Source organism: Primulina tabacum, chromosome 4 (genome assembly GCF_025594145.1).
Source record: "Primulina tabacum isolate GXHZ01 chromosome 4, ASM2559414v2, whole genome shotgun sequence".
In the NCBI taxonomy this organism is placed as follows: Eukaryota; Viridiplantae; Streptophyta; class Magnoliopsida; order Lamiales; family Gesneriaceae; genus Primulina; species Primulina tabacum.
The window spans coordinates 37,261,870-37,286,007 of NC_134553.1; the positions used below are offsets into that span (position 1 = coordinate 37,261,870).

At 36.2% G+C, this 24,138-nt stretch overlaps 1 protein-coding gene across 3 annotated transcripts; it reads left to right on the plus strand.

Annotated features, from left to right (window-relative positions):
* The first annotated feature begins 6,493 nt into the window (after positions 1-6,493).
* On the plus strand, positions 6,494-18,170 carry LOC142543234 (phosphoenolpyruvate carboxylase-like). 3 transcript variants are annotated; one of them, XM_075650361.1, is made up of 11 exons: positions 6,494-6,626; positions 6,857-7,058; positions 12,659-13,050; positions 13,193-13,277; positions 14,729-14,951; positions 15,349-15,452; positions 15,557-15,644; positions 15,729-15,883; positions 16,015-17,013; positions 17,093-17,479; positions 17,638-18,170. In XM_075650361.1, the coding sequence occupies exons 2-11, from the start codon at positions 6,891-6,893 to the stop codon at positions 17,929-17,931; spliced, it is 2,895 nt and encodes a 964-aa protein (XP_075506476.1). In that variant the 5' UTR covers positions 6,494-6,626; positions 6,857-6,890; the 3' UTR covers positions 17,932-18,170. The 3 variants fall into 3 exon arrangements, with proteins under 3 accessions (XP_075506476.1, XP_075506477.1, XP_075506475.1); XM_075650362.1 differs by having other exon boundaries at positions 6,496-6,626; positions 6,866-7,058; XM_075650360.1 differs by lacking the exon at positions 6,494-6,626 and having other exon boundaries at positions 6,676-7,058.
* The last annotated feature ends 5,968 nt before the right edge of the window (positions 18,171-24,138 follow it).

Below are 24,138 nucleotides of genomic sequence, written 5' to 3' on the forward strand. Positions count from 1 at the left end.
CGCGAGTTGAACAAGGTAACGATCAAGAATAAGTACCCACTTCCTAGAATTGAGGACTTGTTTGATCAGTTGCAGGGAGCTACATTGTTCTCTAAGATAGATCTTCGATCAGGGTATCACCAGTTGAAGGTTAAGGATGCAGACGTTCACAAGACGGCCTTCAAAACCAGGTATGGGCATTACGAGTTCTTAGTAATGCCATTTGGATTGACGAATGCTCCAGCAATTTTCATGGACCTCATGAACCGAGTATTTCAGCCTTATCTTGATCAGTTCGTCATAGTATTTATTGACGATATTCTCATATACTCGAAGAGCCATGAGGAGCATAGCAAGCATTTGAGGACAGTATTGCAGGTTTTGCAGAATCGCAAGTTATTTGCGAAGTTCAGTAAGTGCGAGTTTTGGTTGCAGAAAGTAGCATTTTTGGGGCATATAGTATCTAGCAGTGGTATTGAAGTGGATCCAGCAAAGGTAGCAGCCGTTAAGGAATGGGTTAAGCCAAAGAATGCATCAGAGATCCGTAGTTTTCTGGGTTTAGCCGGTTACTACCGTAAGTTTATTCGGGGATTTTCATCCATAGCAGTGCCACTCACTTCACTGACCAAGAAGAATGCTAAATTCGTGTGGAGTGATGAATGTCAGAAGAGCTTTGATACTTTGAAGCAAGCTCTTATTTCGGCGCCAGTGCTAGCCATGCCGACAAGGCATGGTGAATTTGTGTTTTATACCGATGCATCTAAGCTCGGATTAGGCGCAGTGTTGATGCAGCAAGGTCGGGTTATAGCTTATGCGTCCAGGCAGTTGAAGGTGCATGAGAAAAACTACCCGACGCATGATTTAGAATTAGCCGCAGTCGTCTTTGCGTTGAAGATTTGGAGACACTACTTGTATGGCGAGAAGTGTCAGATTTTCACTGACCACAAAAGTCTTAAATACTTCTTCACGCAGAAGGAGTTGAACATGAGGCAGAGACGGTGGTTGGAACTAGTGAAGGACTATGATTGCGAGATTAGCTACCATCCGGGAAAAGCTAATGTTGTGGCAAATGCCTTGAGCAGGAAAGTTGCAGTCATAGCTCAGTTATCAGTGCAGAGACCTCTTCAGTATGAGATTCAGAGGTTTGGTTTGGAAGTATACCGTAAGGGCAGAGCACCAAGGCTGTCTAATCTGACAGTCCAGTCTTCTCTGCTAGATCGTATATGGACAGGTCAGTCTTCAGATGAGCAATTACTGAAATGGAGACTGAAAGACGAAGCCAAGGGCAGTGTTCTTTACACAGTGTCAAATGGTATCGTGAGATACAGAGGTAGAATGTGGGTGCCTAGTGTTGATTCGATCAGAGAGGATATTCTAGCAGAGGCACACGCATCTCCGTATTCTATTCACCCAGGAGGTACCAAAATGTATAAGGACCTACAGATTCTATATTGGTGGCCAGGGATGAAGAGAGACATCCGCAGATTTGTGTCTGAATGCCTCACTTGTTAGCAGGTGAAGGCAGAGCATCAGAGGCCAGCAGGATTGGTTAAGCCACTCCCCATCCCAGAGTAGAAATGGGAGAACATCACGATGGACTTCGTCGTTGGATTGCCTAGATCAGTCAGAGGCTTTAATGCCATTTGGGTTATTGTGGATAGACTCACAAAGTCAGCGCACTTTTTGCCAGTGAAGACGATTTTCTCCATGACGCAGTATGCGGAGCTTTATATCAGGGAGATAGTCCGTTTACATGGGTTCCCAGTTTCGATTGTGTCCGACAGGGACCCGAGGTTTACGTCGTCCTTCTGGAAGAGCTTACATGCAGCCATGGGGACAAAGTTGCTGTTCAGTACAGCTTCTCACCCGCAGACAAATGGCCAGTCTGAGCGAGTGATTCAGATTTTGGAGGATTTGCTGAGAGCCTGTATGATTGATTTTCAGGGGACTTGGGAGTCTAAGATACCGCTAGTGGAGTTTACCTACAACAACAGCTTCCAATCATCTATAGGTATGGCTCCCTACGAGGCTTTGTATGGAAGAAAGTGCAGGTCACCAGTTCATTGGGATGAAGTCGGTGAGAGAGCAAATCTTGGTCCAGAGATAGTTCAGCAGACAGCAGATGTGGTGGACAAGATTCGAGACAGAATGAAGACTGCCCAAAGCCGTCAGAAGAGCTACGCTGATAAGAGGAGGAGAGATCTCGAGTTCGCCGTTGGTGATCACGTTTTTGTGAAGATTGCACCCATGAAGGGTGTTATGAGATTTGGGAAGAGAGACAAGCTGAGTCCGAGGTTTATTGGACCGTTCGAGATTTTGGACAGAGTTGGGACATTAGCTTATCGTGTAGCCCTTCCGCCGAATCTGGCCGGGGTACACAATGTGTTCCACGTCTCTATGCTGAGGAAGTATCTAGCCAATCCTTCGCATATTCTGAGTTATGAGCTGTTGCAGCTTGCTCCAGACCTGTCATATGAGGAGCGACCGACTCAAATCCTGGACAGACAGGAGCGCAGACTCCGGAACAAAGTGACTAAGCTAGTCAAAGTCCGGTGGCTAAACCAATCGGTGGAAGAGGCCACTTGGGAGTCAGAGGCAGATATGAGAACTCGCTACCCGGAGTTGTTCGGTAAGACTTAATTTCGAGGATGAAATTTATATAAGTGGGGGAGGAACTGTAGAGCCCAAATTTCAGTACACGTAAAACCCATGCATTTATTTAATTGTTAAATATTTTATTTAAGTTTAAAATGATTTAGTGATGCATGATTTATATAAACTGTATTATTTTAATGTTTATGTGATGCACGTTAAAATGTTTTCAAGTTTCATGTTTCAGGCGATTATTCGATGCGGGACCGAGAAAAAGAGACCGGTGACAAGTTTGGTAAATTTTAAATGCGGGATTTCATTTTAAGTTGGGTTTGGGGCATTCTAAATAATTTATTTAGTATTTAACCTTTTAAAGCCTAAATTGTTTATTAAGTGATTTTGAAGCTTCAAAATTTTAAAAGTTTAGTGGTTGTGTGTTTTATTTAATTGGGAGATTTTGTAAATGAGGGGATTATCTTTTAATTAGCATTTTTAATTGTTTATTTAGCATATTATATTCCCCTAATTTACTAAACTCGCGCGCACACACATTATTACACACACCACTCACGTAAGTGACACACACATATTTCATTTGCACACACACATTCTTCCATCTCATTTTCTTGAGAAAGAAACCTAGGGTTCTAAGATACACAGCAGCCGCCCCATCCCTCTCCATATTTTCCAGCAAATTTCAGTGATTTTATTGCAAGAAATTAGTGTCACGTTCGTCCCGGATCAATCCTCGCACTCGTTCTGCGTCGGAGTCGTCGTTTCGGTAACGTTAAACATCAAAAGGCACGTATAATCTCTCTTTTCTGCGTCGATCATATCATAGTATGTGTTGTTTTGTTTTTATGCGTAAAATTCATGTATGATGTGTAGTAGTTTGAGCAGGAAATTTATCGATGCGTATTGAAATAGTTTTTAGATCAAAAATCCTATTTTTCATTGTATTTTGAGTTACTGCGATTTTTCAGTCGAGAATCTGAGATAGCTTTCAACACGAAAATGTAGAACTTTTTGATACCTTCGATTTTATATAAGATTCAAAATTTTTGGATAAAAATTGAGTGAGTTATGGCGTTTTTCGTGGGACTGCTCAAACCGCGTTTTCAGAAAATTATGATATTGATGCGTTTTTTAAGTTTATTTGTTGCAGGCTTCGTTGGGGATCGACGGGCGATCGTTGTTGCGTCAAGGTATGATTATTATGATGTTGGGTTGGTATTTTGTATGTCGTTTAGTGTCGATAGGTACTTGAGCACCTTAGTAGTCGTAGGAATCGAGTTGGTGTCAATTACCACGTTTTTGAATTGTAGGTGCCATAGGGTGAACATCGTTGCTTTGGATGTTGTACGAAATTGGTTTGATGTTATAGCATGCTAGGATGGGTCTCGGGGTGTCGATTCATATTCCGTGCAATCGAGTCTAGAATGTTAAGCAAAACATGTACAAAAATTTTCGTAAGTTCGCGTTCACAGTAGGTACACGGACCTATACACAAACCCTGACACGGGGTCCATGCCTTTGTTTCTTTCACGGTGTCATCCTTGGGAGCCTACACGGACACCTAGACGGACCCTAGCACGGGGTCCGTGTCCTCACTTCTTCCCGAGTTTCACTTCTGCGCACCTACACGGACCCCCACCCGGACCTCAGCACGGGGTCCGTGCCTTCCCTTTTCTTCACGAGTCATTCCACCGAACCCACACGGACCCGGAGCCGGACCTGGGCACGGGGTCCGTGTACTTGAGTTTTGGGGAATATTATGGTATGCTTTGAGGTTTGATGTCTTGGTTTAGTGCAATGTTTAACAATGTCGAGTCACGGGAATTTTAGAACGTCCTAAGGAAATGTATGAACTCGTGGGTAAGCTTGACTGTTACGTTTAAGTTACACCCGTTAAGCTTATGAATTCACGTTAGTATGTTGCAGCAACGACCCCGATCGAAGTCCAACGGATCCCTCAACGCCAAGTAAGTATGAATGACGTGCAAGAAAATATTTTAAGTTTTTGAGGTATGCTAAATGTCTTGTGACCAAATTATGAATGGGTTTGGAAGTCGGTGAACGTGGCCGAGGACCTCTCCGCCCCGTTAAATTATGAACGGGTTAGATCGAGGTTGGAAAGCGTTAAATTATGAACGGGGACCAACCAGCCCGTTAAATTATGAACGAGAAGATCTCATGTATGTGGCAGTGGATACGTCCCTGTCAGCCTAGTACTGTGGTTTGTCTGATCAGGCGTTTATTATGCATGGGTCACTTGCTTTGAAACATGCCTCTACGCAAAATGAAGTCATGTATGTTTAAGTATGATCAAGTATGCAAGCATGTTTATGAAAGCTTTCAAGTTATGGCACGTCTATGTATGTATGCAAGTTCAAGCTCATTTCAAATCCAAGCTTCAAGTATGTATATTCTATTTTAAAGTTGCATGCGATTTTATTATGTATTACTTGCTATTCTCAGTTTATACGCGTTGAGTCTTTAGACTCACTAGATTTGATCGATGCAGGTGGGGATGTCTATGAGGAGACAGGAGGTGGGGACCAAGGAGCAGGCTTGGACTGAGCGGGAGGCTAGACCCGAGGACCGCCCACGTTATTTTAATATTTTTATGCAAGTTTAAAATACTCTGATTTTATGTTGTGATGAGAGAGGTTTGAGCAAGTATTTTGTTAGCAAATTTATTTGGCGATGGATGATTTCAAAGATATTTTTATGATTGATGAGATGACGACCGTATGGATGTTTATATTTAAGAAAATTTTTAATTTTTCCGCAAATTTTAAGTAGTAAAAAGTACGGTACGTCACAAATACAATCTAAAACTAATTATTAAGCAATGAAAAAACGTAATCACAATTTTTAAAAAAAGTTAGACATTTGGCCACGTCCATAATGTCAAATCAAATTAATGTCTTTAAATATATAGGAATGTAGATGTTGCATCATAATTAACTTAATACAACGACAATAATAATATTATTAATGGCGATGGATGATTTCAAAGATATTTTTATGATTGATGAGATGACGACCGTATGGATGTTTATATTTAAGAAAATTTTTAATTTTTCCGCAAATTTTAAGTAGTAAAAAGTACGGTACGTCACAAATACAATCTAAAACTAATTATTAAAAAATGAAAAAACATAATCACAATTTTAAAAAAAAGTTAGACATTTGGCCACATCCATAATGTCAAATCAAATTAATGTCTTTAAATATATAGGAATGTAGATGTTGCATCATAATTAACTTAATATAACAACAATAATAATATTATTAAATAAAAAAATTTATAACATTGTATAACATCGTTTTACGAATCAATTATATAAAATAATTTTCAAACTCGATTCATAAAAAATATTCAAAAATATTAATTTTTATTATAAATATGAATCGAATCAATCTGTCTAAGATATATAGATCCGTGACAATATATCATAAGAAATTTACTCTATTATTATTATGTCAAAAATAAAATACTTTAAGATAACAAAAAATACTTTTTATCATTAATTTTACTATGCCTTCTACATTTTTATAATCCCATATCTCATTTAAATTATATAAACATCAAATTCAAATCATATTTAGTATACCAGATTAATTATCTATTGATAATTTATATGTAGAAATTTGAGAAAATATCACTCATCAATTACTAAAAATAATAATAATAATAATAATTTTATATTCCAAATTCAAATTTGAAAAATATTCTATATCACACATATATTATGAGGCTAAACATCCTAGGGCATACGGCTAAGGTATGAACAACAACCAACCGCAGACAAAACTAACCATTTGTTTTTATTTCCAAAATAATTTTAGTTATTCAAAAAATAAAATTTACTTTGCTATTTTAATTAATTGCATATTATTATATTACATATTATTATATTATAATGGGGAATTTCAAAGTAAATGGGTTTTGGGTAGACTCATTGTCTATATATTGATACTCTGTCCTTTCTGTTCGAATCCAACTCATTATCCCATCTGCTCCACAAATCTCTCCGCCCATATTGGAGGTACATCGTACACTACCAAATTTCAACGACTGGGATTTTAATGCAATAAAAAATTAACTTTTTTCTTTTACTTATCAAACGAAATCCAGTATCACGTGAAGCTCGAAAACCGATGCACGAGCTGCATCTGTTTTGTTTTCTTCCCAGTTGAATCCGCTGATTTTATTGGGTCTTGCTTAGAATCTTGATACCCATTTAGACCAAGCTAAAACTGTGATTTCTTGCTCAAGTTTCTGCAGGGTTTTTCGAGTGATTGGGTTTCCGATGGCGACTAGGAATCTGGAGAAGATGGCCTCCATTGATGCGCAGCTGAGGCTTTTGGTGCCCGGAAAGGTGTCGGAGGATGACAAGCTTATCGAGTACGACGCTTTGCTTCTGGATCGGTTTCTCGACATTTTACAGGATTTACATGGCGAGGATCTCAAGGAGACGGTACCATTTTCTTGTTCATGTTAATTCATATAATAGCCTTTTGATTCTTGGGATTTGATTTGACATTTCATACGTAGATCTTTGGATACATAATTGATAGTGTCCCAAGTCATTACTAGTTCGTTCTTTGCATCATTAGTGCAGCAACTTTTATTATGTGATTTCAATGCCAGATATGAAATTTTTCCCTACCAATCTACCTCAAATTTTGCTTTTTCAAAAGGATATTCGACGAATATTCCTTAGTTTTGTTTGTGATAATTGATGTTTGGCTGTTTTGCTTCTACTCGACATACAAAACTCTTCGCTGTTCCTTTTGCATTTAATTTTTTTTATAAATAATTAATTTAATTTAATTTAAATTAGTGAATAATTTAGTAAAAATAATATAGATAAATTTATGGCAATAATATTTTGTTCTACTAATTGAAAGTTAATTATATAAATAAGTACATTCAATCAGTTAAAAACTTGATTTATTTATATATAAATGTTTAGAATTTAATTTTTTTAGTTATTTATTAAATTTATAAAATATTCAGTTCTAGTTTTGTAATAAATTTCTAGAATGATCGAATTAATTAGTAAATTATTTTCAATAATTTTTTTCGAGAATAAATTTTCAATATTATTAATTTTTTTGAAAAAATGATTTCTTTCAATATCAAACCATTGCATTGGCAGTGCTTTTCTGGAAATGCTGCAGCATTCTAGCCCATCTTAAACCTGGTTCAAGAAATAGCTCCAGGTTGGAATCGGTTGAAGATGTCCTAATTTGTCGAAGTTGGATCTTAGTCTTAATTTTTGCTTTTTGTTGGTTTTTAATCCTGATTCGTTGGATTATTGACAAGGCACCGGACACGTATCGTTATTTTCTAGCATCACGTCAACGCTCCGACTAAATAGGATTTAAAACCAACAAAAAGAAAATTTATAGGAATGAGACCCAACTCTGAAAAACTTTTGGACAAATTTGATGGTTTTCCCTTTTTTATTTGGATGCACTTTTATTTTATATCTATATTCGATGGTTTAATTTTTATGACGATTGGCTAAGTTCTTATTTATTTATGTATATATATAAAGTAAGTTTTCTAAAATTAAAAATATTTAAAACTTTGTATTTATCATGTAAATTAAAAATGGTGTATAATATTAAAAATAGAAATGAAAGAATAAAGTATTTTAATAAATTTAGTTTGTTTGAAATGTTACTTTTACTACATTGAATTGAAGACGAATTAAAATTATATTCTATTTATATATAAATTAAATTCTGTGGCATTAAGTATTTTAAGTGGAAGTACTGAGTATTCTTGAGTATAGTTATTTCTAATGTTCTATGTTTTATTGAATAACATAAGTTAACTACATATTTCACGTTCTAAAAGTTGGTATTCTCTGGATCATTTAATATTTTTTAAAGATCATTGATTTGTAAAATTCTGTTTTATGAAAGGGAAACCTCTGAATTCTCTTTCCCGCTTAAAACTTTCGTATACAATTGTGGAGTTTATAAACAAGAAGAAAATAGAAACGTGTTATCCTCATTAACGCTTTTATGTAAACTAACCAACACTTATGTAAACTAACTAACACCAACTAACACTCTCCCTCAAGATTGGTGTAGATTTAAAACACCAATCTTGGACAGCAAATAGGTGTGTTGATCTTTGCTCAAGCTTTTGGTAAAAATATCAGCAAGCTGATGATTTGTAGGAACATAAGCAGTCTTGAGCAATTTCAACCAGAAGCTTCACTAGATGCTGTTGACTGCCTGCTATGGAATGTAGGAATATTTTACAATTTCATGAGTTGTAAGCCTAAGGTTTTGCTACACCTCATTTCAGAGATCAATTCCAGCGTATATTTTCTTTGACATAAAAGTATCCCTGCACGAGATCAAGCAATCTCTATGCCTAAAAAATAACGCAACGGCCCCAAGTCCTTGAGATGTATTCTGGAATGAAGAAAGGTCTTCAACTCCTTGATTGCCAGATCGTTATCACCAGTTATGATGATATCGTCAACATACACAAGTAACAAAATAACACAACCAGCAGTGTGTTTAATAAACAAAGAGTGATCATGGTGTGATTGAACATAACCTCCATCTTTCATAATGCTTGAAAACTTGTGGTTCCATTGTCTTGAAGCCTGTTTTAACCCATACAAGGACTTCCTCAATAAGCAAACTTTGGACTCCCCCTGTCTGTTATAGCCCAATGGCATATCCATATATACTTCCTCATCTAAATCTCCTTGAAGAAAAGCATTGGTGATGTCCGTTTGATGCAAGTTCCAGCCTTTAATAGCTGCCAAACTCAACATACATCGGATAGTTACTATCTTGGCTGTGGGTGAGAATGTGTCGTGATAATCAATTCCTTGTTGTTGTGTGTAGCCTTTTGCCACAAGTCTAGCCTTGAATCTGTCCACAGTTCCATCAGGATTGTGTTTGATCTTGTATACCCACTTACATCCTATCGGCTTCTTATTTGTTGGGCGGTCAACAATATCCCATGTACAATTAGATTCAAGAGCAGCAAGTTCCAAATCCATAGTCTTTCTCCACCTAGGATCAGTCATTGCTTCATGGTAGTATTGGGGCTCTTTTTCAGAGGAGATAGATGTCAAAAAACTCTGATAAGTTGGATTAAATCTCGAATATGTAAGATAATCTGAAATGGGATACTTTGATTTAGCTATGACTATGTGGCAATGTTGGACAAGTGTAATCCTTTGTCCAAATAGGTGGCGTTGTGTGTCTAGATGATCTTCGAAGAGGCAAGGATTCTGGCTCAGGTACATGAGGTTGACATGGTGAGATAGAATCATGTTCGACAACGGGATCAGAGGGAAAAACTTGTTACTGCTGGTTGGTTTCAGAAATGGGAACACTTTCTCATGGAACATCACATCTCTAGAGTAAAATATCCTGTTGGTATGAAGATTGACTAACTTATATCCCTTTTGTGTATTGGAATATCCCAAGAACACACATGTTAACGCTCTAGGAGACAATTTATGTTGAGTGGTCAAGTTTGTAGCATAACACAAACAACCAAAAACGCGTAGGTGATCGAATGAGGGAACTTTATGAAACAAGATCTCATGAGGTATAGGGACAAGAGCTTTGGTGTATGATACCAAGAGAATGAAATAAGGTCGTGCACTCCAGCTTAAAAAAATCAGATGCATTGTCAGTGCGAATAACTTTGACTGACATGCTGAATTGGTTTTGGATGAGCAAGAAAAAATTTTTAAGGATCCGTAGCTCGTCAAGCTTTGAGTGCATCAAAAATACCCAACTCCCTCTAGAAAAATCATCAACTATGGTAAGAAAATATCTTTCACCATTGTATGTTTTTGTTTTGAAGGGTCCCCAAATATTCATGTGCAATAACTCAAAAGGACACGAAGTTTTAGAAATGCTTGCACGTGGAAAGCGAAGCCGGGTTTGTTTTGCTTGTGGACATATAGAGCAATGAGGCATAGAATCACATGTAGATATGAAAGGTAAAAGTTTCATTCGATCAACAGATATATGACCCAAACGTTGGTGCCAAAGTAAGTCACTTACAGATGAACAAACCGGTGTGTTATCAAGTATCAACGTATTACACTGTGGCTTAAAATTAGAGCTAGGAAAGTGAGATAATGAACAAAAACCAGAGTTTGTGTTGTCCAAGTGATAAAGTCCATTCCGTTCTCTACCAATCCCCATTATCTGTCCAGTCTTGAGGTCCCGAAACATACAAAAATTGGGGTAAAATGTAACATAACAGTGATGTTCTTTGGTGAGTTTAGATACAGAAAGCAAGTTGAATCTAAAATCAGGAACTTGCAACACTTTGCTCAGCATGATTGAATCGGTAAGGGCTATGGAACCTATTTTACTGATGGAAATCTTACTCCCATTTGGCAAACCAACTGTCCCAGAGGAGTTAGCTATGGATTCAGAATTTTGCAAAGTTAAAGAATCTCCTACCATGTGCTCACTTGCACCAGTGTCTATTTTCCAAGGAACCTTTGTGAAATGAGATAACAAAGACGATCCTTTCTGCCCTGTACCTGCCATATTCACCATAGGTTCACTAGGAGCTTCAACTTTACACTTTTCCAGGAGCTTCAAAATTTCAGCATATTGAGCTTGACTGAAAATTGGAGAATCATGCGCTGCCTCTGCTGTCATGCCATATGATTCTCGTTCAACCGCATTTGCATCAAGTTGTTGCCTTCTATTCTTCATGAAAGTTTTCTGAGGAACACCCTTACCTTGAGGCTTAAACATTTTATGTCCAGGGGGATATCCATTAAGTCGATAGCAAGTAGCTCGCATGCGACCATTCCAATTGCAATAGTCGCATTTGAGGACCTCTTTCTGCTGTGGATCTCTTCGACTTTGATTAGAGAAAAACACTGCAGCTGGAGCTTCCATAGAAATCATTGCTCGATGAGACTCTTCTTGTGATATTATTGAAAATGCTTGTCCCACAGTTGGTGGAGGAGTCATCATGAGAATTTGACTTCGGATTTGAAGATAGCTCTCATTTAATCCCATCAAAAACTGAAGTAATCGTTGTTGTTGATCATGTTCAAGGTATTACATTCAGAAGACGGCAGAGTCACCAAGGAGGAATATTCATCCCATAATTGTTTCAGTTTGCAAAAATAAACAGAAATCGTACTGTCTCCTTGTGTGAGCCTTCCGATTTCTCGATGCAATGCAAAAACTCGTGATCCATTTACCTTGTCAAATTGTTCTTTTAGGTCAGACCAAACCACATACGCTTCAGTGGCGTACACAATGCCTCAAAATATATCTTTCGAAACTGTATTGATGATCCATGATAGGACCAGAGCATTACACTTCTCCCATTGTTGTACTGTAGGAGATCCAGCATTGGGGCGTTTACAAGTGCCATCAATAAATCCTATCTTATTCTTTGTGCGCAACGCAATTAACATCGCACGACTCCATACACCGTAGTTCTCAGTACCTATCAACTGATCATTGACAAGATTCGTACGGAGTGTCCGAAGGATGTAGGAACAACATATCATTGAAATTAGGATTCACAACCATTTCAGATTGAAATTCTTCTGCTATCGTCAATCGTGAAGCCAGCGGCGAGCAAAATTCCGAACTCAATCTCAATTGAATTCAGATGTGCGCTGATTATTCAACGATTTCCAAGCTCTGATACCATGTAAAATTCTGTTTTATGAAAGGGAAACCACTGAATTCTTATTCCCGCTTAAAACTTTCGTATACAATTGTGGAGTTTATATACAAGAAGAAAATAGAAACGTGTTATCCTCATTAACGCTTTTATGTAAACTAACCAACACTTATGTAAACTAACTAACACCAACTAACATGATTAAAAATATATTAGTTGCATAGCATTGAAGTCTTTGTATTAATTGAATAAAATTTTCTTCATTTTATGTTATTTTTGTTAAGAAGCCTGATTGGGTTTTGTACTAGAATTTAAAGGTCTGTATATCAAAAACTCTGTAAAAAATGCTTTTCAAATTTTGATTTTGTGAATGACACATTAATAGATAAAGTGAATGGAATTCTGGATATTTAGGTGCAAGAATGTTACGAGCTTTCTGCTGAGTATGAAGGTAAGCATGATCCCAACAAGTTGGAGGAGCTCGGAAACGTATTGACAAGTTTGGACCCTGGGGATTCTATTGTTATAGCAAAAGCTTTTTCTCACATGCTTAGCTTGGCCAATTTGGCTGAGGAGGTTCAGCTTGCTTATCGTAGGCGAATCAAAAAGAAAAGGGGAGATTATACAGATGAGAACTCCGCGGCTACTGAATCAGACATCGAAGAGACGCTCAAGAGACTTGTGGTTGATTTAAAAAAGTCCCCACAGGAAATTTTTTATGCATTGAAGAACCAGACTGTGGACCTGGTCTTCACTGCTCATCCTACTCAATCTGTCCGAAGATCGTTGCTTCAGAAACATGGAAGGTTGGTTCTCTGATTATCTCTAGTGGGTATTTTGTATTCAAGAACGTGTTTGGTTCGGTAGGATGTATTTTAATGAAGTTCCTTTCATCTGCTTAAGTAACTTATGTTATTTATTCTTGTGTTTTGAATTCAATTTGTTCAGGATTCGGAATTGTTTGGCGCAGTTATATGCTAAAGACATCACTCCTGATGATAAACAGGAGCTTGACGAAGCATTACAGAGGGAGGTAAACTTCAGTTCCTAGTTTACTCCGCTTGTTTCATTTTCCATTCGACTTTTTAAATCTATTTTTCACATATAATTTACCGATTTCTTATGGAAGGCTGCAAGAGCCACAAAACCCATAATTATTGAAAAACAGAATAAGAACCAGAAAAAAGAAAATAAGCTAATGGTGGAGTGTGTTACCCGGGACAACCTAATTGTATTAGTGTATAGAGTATCCGTAGGAGTTCAGCTTTGGTGGAACTCTAAATATGAATAACCACTGTAGACATTGTAATTACATGTGTGTTTTTTTTTTATCATACTACATGTGTGTTTTTGTTTCCTTTCCTTGGAAGGATTTATGGAATCGATTGATTGAAATTTCTTTCCTTCTGTTCTAAAATCAGATTCGGCATGCATACCTTTTGCATAAATACATGTAAACTCGGAAAATGAAAGTACAATAATGAGAATTGATTTTGTTCAACCTTATTAAATCAATATTTTCATAATGTCAGAGCCATTAGATCGTGACTCAATTTTGTTTTAATCAAAAACTTAAATGGAAGCAAACCAACAATTATAGAGTTTGCTATAAATAAGTACATAATTAAAAATTCAATAGCACGAAAATCATTGTTCCCTGTTGACAAGAATATATCTTCAGTTTCTTGTTCCTTCCTGTTACCCATGCGAGCAAAATGCTTGGACGTATGTTTGCTCCACTTGTTAGATATTTGACACGTGATTACAATAGCTCCAGGATCACACATATTTTCCGTTTTATCCTCATTTGTCCTTTAAATAAAGGACTGATCGCATTATGTCATGGCCTACAAACTACAAAATATTGAATTGAGTGGTATCTACAATTCTAATTATCAATGCTATAATATTGACAAAATACGAGTATAATTTGTGTAGGATGCAAAGTAAATATTGTACATTCTAAAGTTGACTACTCATATATATGTATTGTTTTTCTTGAAGCTTCTTTGTTTTATATTTTCGATTTCGTGATATTTCTTTGAAAGAAGTATTGTTACCAAGTTCCAGAAGTTGTCAGTATTTTCAAATTTTGATATACATATGTATGAGTTCATGTACTGTGTTGCGTATCTGTTCCATATGATTTGTTAAATGTGAATTTCTTGCTTTTGTTTCATTCACTTGTATTCACCAGGCATGCCTCCATAAAAAAGAAAGGCAAATTCCCTTATGTCCTGCAAATTCCCATATGTCCTTCAAACTAGTTGCAAGTTGATGATGATTTGTGGAATAGTGAAATACTTTTGCATTGAATATTGATTCCTGCATTTTCATTTTTACTGGACTCAGAAAACATTTCCTCAAAAACACGAATTATTGTATTTGTATGTGTGTATCTTATGTTTGAGCTCCAATATATGCTAGTTTATATGATGAAATGAATAAACAGCTGCTTGCATTTTGTCTTCTATATGTTTTCAGATTCAAGCTGCTTTCCGAACCGATGAAATTCGCAGGACTCCTCCTACTCCGCAAGACGAAATGAGGGCAGGAATGAGCTATTTTCATGAAACGATTTGGAAAGGTGTTCCAAAGTTTCTGCGCAGAGTTGATACCGCCCTTAAAAATATAGGGATTGACGAACGGGTTCCGTACAACGCCCCTCTAATTCAATTTTCTTCTTGGATGGGTGGAGACCGTGATGGTATTTTTCATTTTTCCTGTAAAAATATGTGCTTGTACGTTGTTAATAGTTTCTGTGCTAGCATTTACAAATGTTTTTAGGGTTTGCAGTATGTAAATGTTGTAGGTTGATATGGATTAACACGAACTGATTTACTTTTAAAATTAGATTTGATATTATTAAGATTATAATATATCTTTGATATGGTCAATTTTATTTTGATTTAGTATATTGAAGATTTTCTATCATGTTTGTCTCTCCATATTTTTAACGATTCAAAGGGCTGATAATTGCAATATTGATCAAGAGATATGTCGTGAAGCACGTCAATGTCATGTTATATTGCATGTTCTTTCGCTATATTTTGGCTACTACTCGAACTTAACAACTCAACATCTTTTGTAAAAATCAATTGCAGGTAATCCAAGGGTAACTCCTGAGGTCACTAGGGATGTTTGCTTATTGGCCAGAATGATGGCCGCCAATTTATACTGTTCACAAATAGAGGACCTCATGTTTGAGGTATTTAATCATAACTACAAAAAATAATAATTTATGTTTATCAGTGTATGGATAATTCTTTCAATTAGTTTAGCATTTCATTCTAAATTCATTGTCTTTTCCAGTTATCCATGTGGCGTTGTAGCGATGAACTTCGTGTCCGAGCTGATGAACTCCATCGGTATTCAAAGAGAGATGCAAAGCATTTCATAGGTGACCACAATATTGTGTAGTAACTCTAAAATCCTTCTCTAAATTTTCCTCCTGACTCAGAGTATTTGAACTTTTGTGATTTAGAATTTTGGAAAACAATCCCGCCAAACGAGCCGTATCGTGTGATTCTTGGAGATGTGAGGGACAAGCTCTATCAGACACGTGAACGTGCTCGCCATTTATTAGCTCAAGAAACTTCTGAGATCCCAGAAGAGGCGACTTACACCAATATTGAGCAGGTATGCTCTCTTTTCCATTTTCAAACCATCAATATTCTATACTTATTTATACTTGTTCCCTTTAGTGATTTGATTGAATATGTATTTTTACTATAGATAAATGAAACTGAATCAAAAGTAAATTTATGCAGTTCTTGGAACCCCTAGAACTTTGTTACAGATCTCTTTGCTCCTGCGGAGACCGGCCAATAGCTGATGGGAGCCTTCTTGATTTCTTGAGGCAAGTTTCCACCTTTGGGCTTTCGCTAGTGAAGCTCGATATACGACAAGAATCCGACAGGCACACTGATGTCCTGGATGCCATCACCCAACATTTAGAAATAGGTTCTTACCGAGAATGGTCCGAGGAAAAGAGGCAAGAATGGCTCTTGTCTGAGCTCCGCGGTAAACGTCCCTTGTTTGGACCTGACCTTCCAAAAACAGAAGAAATTTCTGATGTTTTAAACACTTTTCATGTCTTGGCTGAACTCCCACCAGACTGCTTCGGTGCCTACATCATTTCAATGGCCACTTCACCATCTGATGTGTTGGCAGTCGAGCTTCTACAACGTGAATGCCGTGTGAATCCGTCATTGAGAGTCGTTCCTCTTTTTGAGAAATTAGATGATTTGGAGGCTGCTCCATCTGCTGTTGCCCGTCTTTTCTCCATCGATTGGTATAGAAATCATATCAATGGGAAACAAGAAGTCATGATCGGGTACTCAGACTCTGGCAAGGATGCTGGCCGGCTATCAGCTGCTTGGCAACTGTACAAGGCTCAAGAGGAGCTTATCAAAGTTGCTAAGCAATACGGTGTGAAACTCACGATGTTCCACGGTCGAGGTGGAACGGTTGGACGAGGAGGTGGTCCTACTCACCTTGCTATACTGTCTCAACCACCGGATACTATCCATGGATCACTTCGTGTTACCGTTCAGGGTGAAGTTATTGAACAATCTTTTGGAGAGGAACACTTGTGTTTCAGAACACTCCAACGTTTTACTGCTGCTACACTCGAACATGGAATGCATCCTCCAATCGCCCCAAAACCTGAATGGCGTGCCCTTTTGGATGAAATTGCTGTTGTCGCAACTGAGGAGTACCGATCAATAGTCTTCAACGAACCCCGCTTTGTTGAATATTTTCGCCTTGTAAGCAACCATATTACGTGGTGATATATTTCCTATTTCTCTTCAATATATTTCTTTAACTTGAATTTAATTACTTTAGGCCACGCCGGAACTGGAGTATGGTCGAATGAACATAGGTAGTCGTCCATCAAAACGGAAGCCTAGTGGAGGCATTGAATCACTGAGAGCCATTCCTTGGATCTTTGCCTGGACACAGACAAGATTCCATCTCCCTGTTTGGCTCGGTTTTGGAGCAGCATTCAAACACGCCATCGAAAAAGACGTTAGAAACCTAAAAATACTTCAGGAAATGTATAATAAATGGCCTTTCTTTAGAGTCACCATTGATTTAGTTGAGATGGTTTTTGCTAAGGGAGACCCTGGTATTGCTGCATTGTATGACAAACTCCTTGTAGCTAAAGATTTGTTGCCATTCGGTGAGAATTTGAGGTCCAATTACGAGGAAACCAAGAGTCTTCTGCTTAAGGTAAATTTGTTGTGGCCGTCTGTACTATATTATCATAAGGACAACCATGTTTGTCTTTATTTTACATGTGCAAGACGTAAGCGTCTATTGCTAGGCGATATATTCAAGAAGATGCTTGCTTGTCGATTTTGATTGTAATAATTTTGTCTCTTTTACAGATAGCTGCACACAAGGAAATCTTGGAAGGAGATCCATACTTGAAGCAACGACTCCGCTTACGTGATTCATACATCACGACCTTGAATGTATGTCAAGCATATACTTTGAAGCGAATTCGTGAGCCGAACTACCGTGTGGAGCTGAGGCCTCATATTTGCAAGGAGTATATCGATTCGAAGCCAGCTGCAGAACTGATTACGTTAAACCCCACGAGTGATTACGCCCCCGGATTAGAGGACACCCTCATCTTAACCATGAAGGGTATCGCTGCTGGACTGCAAAACACAGGCTAAGTATTCCTTCCCGGTTTTTTCTGTTTACACCACCCAGGATTCGGCGTGCTCCTTACTATTAGTTTGATGCAGTTTACGTGTCTTCATAAATGTATGTCAAGCTTAAAAGACTTGAATATATTGATATCCAGATATCAGTACTGTAGTATTTATTATCTGAACTAACTATAAAATTGTAAGCTTTGCGTGTGCAACAAATTAAGACTGATTATAAAATTGTAAGGTTTGCGTGTGCAACATATTAAGACTAAAATACATTTTTCATGAAATTAGACAAAAAATATAAAATTCATAAATTAAATTTCATTTTTTTTTCAAATATAATTGGAGCTCTACGGGAATCTCGAACTCGATATTTTATCTAAAATTAGAGCTTCACATTTAAAATATAGTTTATGCTAATCCACTGAAATGTTGACTTTGTTAGAATAGATGTTCTACAAGTCAATGGTTGGTTAGAGAATTTATTGATTCAAGTGTAATAAACAATAATTATTTTAATTTAATTTAACTTTTTATGGTTTCAGTTTGGTTTATTTGTATACACATGCAATCAGCATAGATAAAGTTTTTGATTATACTTTAATACGAATTAATTCGATCTTGAAACTCATTTTTAAACACTGTATATTCTAAATTTGTTTCTAGTCGATTCAGCCGCCTAAAAATAAAGATAAAAGACCGCTTGAGGTTGAGACTATCATATGTGATGTTGTGTATCGTGTTTCGTGGTAAGGGCATAGAGATGTTCAATCATGCAGATGAATAATCATACGATGATTGTACCGAACATCCCTTCTTCGGGCTTTTCAAGTGGTTATCATTGATCAAAAGGAAAAGTTTGTGGTAGTGATTGTACATAATTAGTCCTTATGACCGGGGCAACACCGAGGCTCTGCATATTAGGATTGTGCTTTGACTTGTTTACCGACTACGCGAGGGTTACAAGGTGGCGAGGTTAGGTGCAATTACGAAATGTGTAGGAGTCGGTGTAATGTAGACAAGAATTCACCGCTCACCTACGGGTGTGAATATCCTATGTGATCTAATAAATAATAGTGCATGAAATCTCTGGCAAGAGTTTGAGATGTATATTAGAAAAAGAGTTCTCTAGTTGTGCATACGATGACACTATAAACATTTCATGATTGTATCGCATAGCTATCGAATCTAATATGCAACCCTCGATGAACCAATGGTTGCAGATTCGATCAGGATATATGAGATTAAGGGACCGTAATGTACGTTAATCATAATCGACTGGTTCTTGCAGACACTATTAGTGATATCTAGGGGATCATGGGGCGATGTTACTAGACGCTTTTACCATGATTCAATGGGTTTAATCAGAAAAATGATTTCTGACATTCTCATGACCAAATGTAGGTGCAGTGAAATGGGGCAAATTGGGGTAAGCCCGAATAAAAGAAAATGTCATGAATCACAAAGAGTTGTAAACCTACAGCCAGCTGTATACCTAAACCCTTGAGGGTCACACAAGCACTTGATCATTTTGTTCCCGTTGAAAGAATAAATTCAAAGAGTAGAATTTATATAAAATTATGATATAATAAATTCAAGGAGTTGAATTTATGATAATTAAATTTTGAGAGAATAAATTCAAAGAGTTGAATTTATGAAATAATAACTTTAAGAAGTTGAATTTATGATATTTAAAATTTGGAGAGAATAAATTTACGGAGTTGAATTTATAAAATATGATAATTTAATTTATTAAACTCAAAAATTGAGTTTATTAAATATTAAATTAAATATATAGTGTGAGGTACGTTTGATGTGCTTGTAGGAGTACAAGTCCAACATATTAAATAATTAAAGTTCTTAATGAAATTTGATTAATTAATTAAACTAGTTGGATTAGTCCAATTAATTAATCAAACCTATTAAAGTTAATTATGAAAGCTAAATATTATATTATGAAAATTAGGTCATGAAGGCATGGTTTAAGCATGAGACTTGAAACCCTAGCCTCCATTCATTCCAAGAGTTTCGAAATCCCCTCACCTCTCTCCTCCAAGATTTCGGCCACCCCTAAAGAAATTTTAGGGTTTGAGCCACCTCTCGAGTTTTTGATCTCAACGAAAACTTTTTCTAAATATTTTAGTGCTATTTAGAAGATGAACTAATTTCTAGTCGTGGACCAGATTGAGAGATTGAAGAAAGGAGACTTGAATAACGTACGTATGGATTTACAACAAGAGATACGTCTGCTTATACCGACGTAGTTGGAACCAAGTGAAAATTCACTAAAAGTATATTACTAAACATCCTATGTATGTTTATTCTATTTAAATCATACGAGTGTCCAAATATTTTGATTATCAAAATAAAATTTTAAAACTTTCGCTATAATTTGGACACGAGAAAAACGATAACCGAACACACTTTTCTTTCCATGATTTGTTATATATAGACTATAGTAGTCAAATATGTTGATGGGAAACAAATATAGTAATTTGCGATTAAAAATACTGATAAAAACAGCACATTTAATATGATATTTAATGTATGCACACTTGGAGATCATGTGCACTGCCAAGTTGCAAACTGATAAATAAATCAAGATTTGATATAATAACTAATTTTGATATACGCATTATCTATTTTACAAATTACCTTATTTAATATATTAAGCCTTGGAGGATGGAAAATCTCAACTCGAAACATTTATTATCAGTATAATATGTAAAATTTGTCCAACGAAACAAATCGATCCTTTATCTATCAAATTAGTAATTTATTATATTATGCAATTCTTGGGCACATCCTAAATGTCCATATACGATTTTTTCCGGTATATATAGATTTAAATTGAAATTGAATCTCTTTTTATGAACTTTGTGTTGGATCTCGGTTTTCTACACGCCCAAACGCAGCGGAAACTTTAAAATTTTTATTAATTTTGGCAATCAAAATATATTTTTACTTTGGGCGCTCGTATGGTTTTAAGAATAGACATTCATATGGAGTTAAAAGTTATACCTTTGGTGAACGATTCACACGGCTCCAACTATTCCGGGGTTAACGGAGATAGCTCTTGGTGAATTTCCTACGACGTTCTTCAAATCTTCTTTCTTCAATCTCCTAATCAGGTCCACGACTGGAATATTTGTTCCTCTTCTAAATTGCACTAGAAATTTAGAAGAAATTTTTCGTAGAGATTAAAATCGAGATATAGATCAATCCCCCTTCTCTTTTCTTTTTTTTTTTTTGCTCGGCCGAAAAAAATTGGAAGAGAATGAGTTTGTGATTCTCGAAAATCATCTTCCTCTGAGATAGTGGAGGCTACCCCCTTTTTATATTAAAAAGAGTTTTAACCTAAATTCCATAATTATGGATTTAGGTTACTAAATTAAATTTAATGAGCTTTGTTAATTAAATGGACTAGTCAAACTAGTTTAATTAATTATATTAAAGTCCATTAAGAACTTTAATCATTTAATATGTTGGACTTGTACTCCTACAAGTCCATGAAACATATCTCCCATCATATTTAATTTAATATTTAATAAACCCAACTTTTGAGTTTAATAAATTAAATTAATTATAAATTCAACATTTGAATTTAAATTGTGAATTCAATTCCTTGAATTTTATCACCTCCAAAATTAATATTTAATAAACTCAACTTTTGAGTTTAATAAAGTAAATTCTCAAATTTTATAAATTCAACTCCTTGAATTTATTTTCTCCAAATTTCATAAATTCAACTTCTTGAATTTATTATCTTATAGATTCAACTCCTTGAATTTATTTTCTCAAAATTTAATTATCATAAATTCAACTACTTGAATTTATTATATCATAATATAAATTCAACTTTTTGAATTTATTCTCTCAACGAGAACAAACGATCCAGTGCTTGTGTGACCCTCAATGGTTCAGTGATACAGCTAGCCGTGGGTTCACAACTCTTTGTGATTCAGAATAATATTTATTCTTATTCGAGCTTACCCTAGTTAGCCCCATTCTTTTCATCAACACATTGATTAAGAATGTCAGAACTCATTTCTGATTGAACCCATCGGATCATGGTAAGAGCGTCTAGTAGCATCGCCCCATGATTCCCTAGTATCACTGATAGTGCCTTCAAGAACCAGTCGATTATGATTAACGTACAGTACGGTCCCTTCATCTCAAATATCCCGATCGAATCTGCAACCATTGGTTCATCGAGGGTTGCATATTAATTCGATAACTATGTGATAACTATAATAGTGGCATCGCGTGTACTATTTTGAGAACTCCTTCTCTAACGTACATCTCATACTCTGGCCAGAGATTCCATGCACTATTATTTCATCAGATCACATAGGATATCCACACCCGTAGGTGAGCGGTGAATCCCCGACTACAATGCACTGGCTCCTATATGTGTCGCAACTGTACCCAACCTCGCCACCTGATGACTCTCCTGGAGCCGGTAAATGAGTCAAAGTACAGCCCTAGCATATAGAGCCTCAGTGTTGTCCCGGGTCGTAAGGACTAATGGTGTACAATCATTACCACGGACTTATCCTCTCGGTGAATGATAACCACTTGGAAAGTCCGAGGGAGGCTTGTTCGGTATAATCATCATATGACTACCCATCTGTATGTTTGGACATCTCTATGCCCTTACCAAGAAACGCAGTACACAACATCACAGATGCTAGTCTCGAGCTCAAGCGGCCTTTATCCCTGTTTTAGGCGGCTGAATCGACTAGGAACGAATTTAGAATATGCAGTGTTTACAAATGAGTTTGAACATCGAATTACGATTCATTTGTATTAAAGCATAATCAAGGACTTTATCTATGCTGTTTGCATGGGTATACAGATAAGTATAACAAGACCATAAAAAGTTAAATTATATAAAATAAAGATTGTTTATTACACTTGAGTCAATAAATTCTCTAGCCAACCGTTGGCTTACAGGACATCTACTCTAACACTTTGTTTATATATGTTCCAAGTACAAGAAAATGAGAAGTTGTATTCAGTATGTCTTTGTCATTGTAATTGACTTTTATTATTTTGTTTATTAATTATTCTGACTTGTTTTACATCCTTATATTTTTTTTGTTGATTTTCTGAAAAATATAATACTAAGTATTTATAGAACATCTATAGTTCAACTTATAATGTAGATTTGGTTAAATATATTATTGATTTAAATCTAAAAAATACATCCATAAATTATAATTTTCCACCATTTATTTTCTTAGCTTTGTTCACTCAAACCACCATTCGAATTTCAGAATTATTATAAGATTGTGTTGTGATAATATTTGGTGTTCGAATGAAAGAATAAAACAAATTTTTTTCTTTATAAAAATATAAAAATTATTGTGTATCGTATCGCCGTTGCAGTCCAGACTCTAATATTTTTCTGGCCATGTAACTGGCATTAACAATAGCTCCTCCATATGCTCTCCTCATCGCCTTCTTCTACAAGAATTCCATTCCAAATGAATGAGAATTCGTAAAAGCAGCAAAAGAAAAAGTATCGCAAATGGCAAAGGTTGTTGCTTTCGTCTCCACGATCTGCATTATCCTTGTTGTTTCCATAGTCGCACACAGCCGTAATCAAGTGTTCAACAGCGAAGAGTGTTTGGGGCACTGTTTTCTCGCACCCAAGGCGAAACCAAAGTTTAAAATTTTTCGTTTCGACATTCGAAACGATCCTTGGGCGTTGATAGACTCGTAATAGTTTGCATTTTTGTTGTCGTATCTCCCATTGTGTTGGATCTCGGTTTTCTCGTGCCCAAAACGCAGCGAAAGTTTTAAAATTTCATTTTATTTTGACAATCAAAATATATTTATGTTTGGGCACTTATATGGTTTTAAGATTAAACATTCATAGGACGAAATAATTGATACCTTTGGTGAATTAATCACACGGCTCCAACTATTCTGGGTTTAGTGGATATAGCTGAAACGTCTCGCTCATTTTTAAGACACTTTTTTAAAAAAAATAAAAGCTTCGCAATTTCAAAATAACATTTAAAAATGATCTTAAATATTTGACAATAAAAATAACGCAGTTTTAAAATTTCAAACTACTCCAAAATCAAACGTAAACGTAAATGAATAGAAAGCTCAAAATCGTCAACGTATAAAAAGGTTTATCTCCTCTCAAATCTCATAAATCATAATGCGGAAAACATGCGATCCTCGGGTCGTGTCACCGCACCAGAGCTGCCT